Source organism: Aptenodytes forsteri, unplaced genomic scaffold (assembly GCF_000699145.1).
Source record: "Aptenodytes forsteri isolate BGI_AS27 unplaced genomic scaffold, ASM69914v1 Scaffold226, whole genome shotgun sequence".
In the NCBI taxonomy this organism is placed as follows: Eukaryota; Metazoa; Chordata; class Aves; order Sphenisciformes; family Spheniscidae; genus Aptenodytes; species Aptenodytes forsteri.
Window position 1 is genome coordinate 344,710 of NW_008795249.1, and position 4,184 is coordinate 348,893.

The 4,184-nt window shown below is 41.5% G+C and overlaps 1 protein-coding gene across 1 annotated transcript in view; it reads right to left on the reverse strand.

Annotated features, from left to right (window-relative positions):
• Window positions 1–1,848: 1,848 nt before the first annotated feature.
• NRG3 (neuregulin 3) overlaps window positions 1,849–4,184 on the reverse strand; it is a 255,574-nt gene continuing 253,238 nt past the window's right edge. Inside the window, exon 11 of the mRNA XM_009278818.1 lies at window positions 1,849–2,356. Coding sequence (XP_009277093.1) covers window positions 1,849–2,356 — 508 coding nt within the window. The remainder of the gene's footprint in view (window positions 2,357–4,184) is intronic.

Sequence of the window (4,184 nt, forward strand, 5' to 3'; positions counted from 1 at the left end):
AAACACACAGCAAAGATTACAGCCATAGAAAGTTCTGTAAACAAGACAATTTCATCATCTTAAAAAAAAAATGCAGAACCGCAAAAGAAACCCAAAATAAGACTTGCTGAATGAAGACTGTGAATAGTAATTTTTTTTCCTGCCTTAACAAAAAAAAAATGACATACACCTTCAGCGTTTCTTTTCCAAATTTACTTGACAGAGGTTAAAATATTGCTTTATTCTGACTCAACATACAACAGCACTGCGTGATCGATCGTGCTATTTTGGGAAGTCTTGAGACTTGTGAACTGGAAAGTCTGGGGCACATTAATAAATCTAACAATTAATTTGCTGCAAAGGAATATTTTAATACATTCTGTATATACTGTAAATTTTTTTTTTTAATCAATCTTCTCACATTAACCAGGGAAGGCTATTTAGCAATTATTTATTATAGTTCATTTTCTTTTTCCCCACGAATAAGCAGATATTTTAATACCAATAAAAACAGTAATGTTGTGTCACTGAACCCAATTCACTGCATTATTGGCATATTGCGTTACAATTTATGGGGGGAAGAGGGCCTCAAAAAAAAGCAAATGCAAAAAATGCTTAAAATGTGGTTGGGATACAGCAACCAGGAAATGACATTTCTTCTCTAAGGCCTTGATCCCTTGCAGGGAGTCATTTGGTGGAAACCATCTGCTCTTACATAGCCCCATTAGAAACAGATCTGTGCATGCTTGTGGGTCTGCCCATACTGAGCCATCTGCAGGGTCGAAGCTTTAAAGTTCACAAGCCTAAGCCACGATTAATTAAAGTGACCGGAGAACTGAAGGTGGGAACAAAGTAGGGCAGCGTGGACACTTATCGGCTGGATTTTGATCATATTGGATCTCCCTGACTCTTCTCTGAACAACCCATAATAAAAAATAAGTTTAAAAAAATACACACACACTCAGAAGTGCTCCTTGAGAGCTCACAAATGCCTTCAAAGTATAGTTTAGAAATGTTGAGGGGTCGGTAACGAACAACAGAGTTTATGTTCCCACTCAAAAAAACCCAAACCAAAAACCAAGACCAAACCTGTCGTAATACACACTTTTGCACTTTCTCTTGGTCTTCCTCACTCTCCACCAAGGCAGCTCTGATAGGCAAAGCTCAGAAGATGGAGCAGCCACGGGCTCCTGACCACTGCTTCTCTGCAGACCCCAATCCCACTCCACGCTTGGCCAAACCCAAAGCTCCTAAATGTCTCCATTGACTTTCTCGGGCCGACTGACACATTAAAGCAAGGTCGAGAATTAAGCATCTGGCTCAATTTAGGGATTTATTGTCATTCGCAGTAGGCACCAGACCTCAGAAGTAGACGTCTGCGTGCCTGTTTCCACAGTATGAACCTGGAACCAAGAGAAGAGGGGGAGAGGGGACCGTGTCCGTGCTGGGCTGAGGGGACTTGTTCCCCAGGGTCTGAATCCCTGGCCAGCAGCTCACTGCAGCGCTGCCCTGAAACCAGAAACGAATCTAAGAATGGTCTTGGCCTTTGCTGAAAACAAGATGCATAGCCTAAGCCTTCGGACAGCCGAACGGGACCGTGGTACAATGCTCTGTAACTGCAACTGTATGTGTAATCCTGCCTAGAAAGCACCTGATGTACGCGCCATCCCTCCTGGAACTTTTCCCTTAAAAAAATATTTTGTTAAAAAACACTATGATATGAGGGCGATTGACTATTTGGTTTCTTCTAAGTAGATGCTCTTAAATTAATGCATATAAATAATTTGTATTTAATCTCCTCCCTTCCTGTTTAGCAAAGCATCGAATGCACAGATCTCTTGTTTCCCCTCCCACAACCCCCACACAAAGTCACTTGGTCAATACCGAGTCTCTTTGCGTTTCGCTTTTTAAGACAAATTGTGCCTCTCGCTCTGACTTGGCCATGGGGCTCATGGGCAGAAAGGCCGTGTTTTCGCTCGCGCTGCTCTCTGCTTCTACGCTCGCCAGTTCATAGTCCTCCGACCTCCTCGCGTCCGTCAGAATCCGAATCTGCTCCTGCACAGTTTCTAGCAATATTTTCACTTCGTGTTGTTCTGCTATAAGACAATTACTGACTGGGGAACTCACATTGACAAGTTCAGCTGAATAGGAGTTTTTGCACCATTTGATGCCTGTTACTTCAGAAACGTTTTGCATTTGCATGCAGGCTTCGTCCAAGCCCACAGACGGGATGATGGGAACGGAGTTGGCCCTTGAAGATGAATAGCCGACCAAGTCCTTCTGATCCACGTTATTAAAATAAGGGGTTGTCTCTCTTGAAGGCAGTTGCATATTTATTGAAGTATTCCGAGGAGTTTTTAAACCACTGGATGAATACCTGGAAAGAGTAAAAAGAAGTTTTTGTTGAACATCAAGCGGTCAGATGCAACCGGCAGCAGGAACGCGGTATGAAATTCAGTGAACTGTGCTGAAAAGATACATGTCATTTTTCTCTCACGCTAGGAGCGCTTGGTAATAGTGTGGCCCTGGGGAAAACAACAGACTCTGGTTTTGATTCTCAGATCTGCCGGTGGCAAACCACTGCTTTTCTCTCGGCCTCATTTTGCCCACCAGTATATGAGAATAACAACAATTCCTTTTAAAAAGCTTTCGGGAGTTATACTGTATGACAATTAATTTTGTTTGAAATTAAATTTGAAATTCCACTCCTACGTTCCTAACTGGGGAAGTGGATTGATGCTTTCTTCAACATCAGAACTCTCAATGTCAAATGGCTATTTTAGGAAAACACTTTAAAAAGGTTGGCCTGATTCGTTTTCTTAGATCTCATCTGGAAATAGAGCTAATACATTGTGCTCGAGTGCTTCAAAAAAAATCCTTTATCCTCCATTAATATGTATCATAGGATGATTTTATTTATTGTGAGGCATTTCTTAGATCATCTGGAAATAGAGCTAATACATTGTGCTCGAGTGCTTCAAAAAAAATCCTTTATCCTCTCCTAATATGTATCATAGGATGATTTTATTTATTGTGAGGCAACTTTGGTGAATTTTTATCAACATTTCCATTTTGTTTCAAAGTCAAATTCATTATTCTGATCAGAAAGTGTTTTCGCTTGCAGGAAATACTTAAAAAACAGAAAAGGAAAGTATACTAAATACAAAATAAAGGAAACAATGACAAAAACCCCCACGTTTCCCATCTGAGAAGTAGTTTTACTAGAAATCTGGTGCTCTAAGAGTTACTGTATCTACTAGTCATGATTGCCAAGGACCATAGACATCACCTCAGTACAGGAACATATTTTATTTATAATCGGCTTTGTGATCGTATCACTATTTAATAAGGCAAGCTAATGGTGAAGTCTAGTGTGTTTTATCCATGGGCGAGGAAAGCAACATTTAGATCTGGTGTGGCAGCAGGTGCTTTGAGCTCTGACTTGAAGGCTATTTTTCTGAAGGCTGCTTAAGCCTGCTGGACTTCGCTAGGGATAGCCTGGTACTCATACGTGCCTCGCTGCTTTTGGCATCAGCAGAAAAGAGAACTAAGGAAAAGAAAGTGAAATGCGTGAAACAGCCATAGTTCAATATTAGCGTACAACACTAATTAACTGGAAAAGCTTCCGTTGGCCCCATCCTCCTGGCGAGCTGTCAGACAGGAGAGAGAGGAGGAGGTATCTCTAGGCTCATTTCCAGCAGAGCGCTGCTGACTTATAATTAACTTGTCTATGGTGGCACGGTGTTTGTACAACTGCTTGACACATTAACCTGTACACGAGCACAGCCCCTGTACAAAAACTCTCCAGGCATCCCCAAAAGACCAGAAAACGCAGCTGGGAGCTCTGCGATAAGGAGGTGTTGTGATCTTTGCTGCTATCTGATGGAAAGAGATACTGCTTTGGGAAGCGGGACCCAGGGGAATAATATAGCAAGCGGCTTTTTTGGATATGTGATAGAACTTCTTGTACATGCTATACAGCTGCATTTATGTTTTACGTCTGAGACATCTGAGAGTCAGCTTTTGGTTAACTGCATTTGCGCTATGCTTAGACACGCTTGTAGCCACTGATGGAGGGCCTTTTTAGAACAGTTTTCAAGAACCAGTATGAATGAGATACTGATCAAGGATATTATTCCCGAGGGAGGACAATTAAAAAAAAAAAAAAAAAAAAAAAACAAAAAAGGGCAGAACCTTGGGTTGTG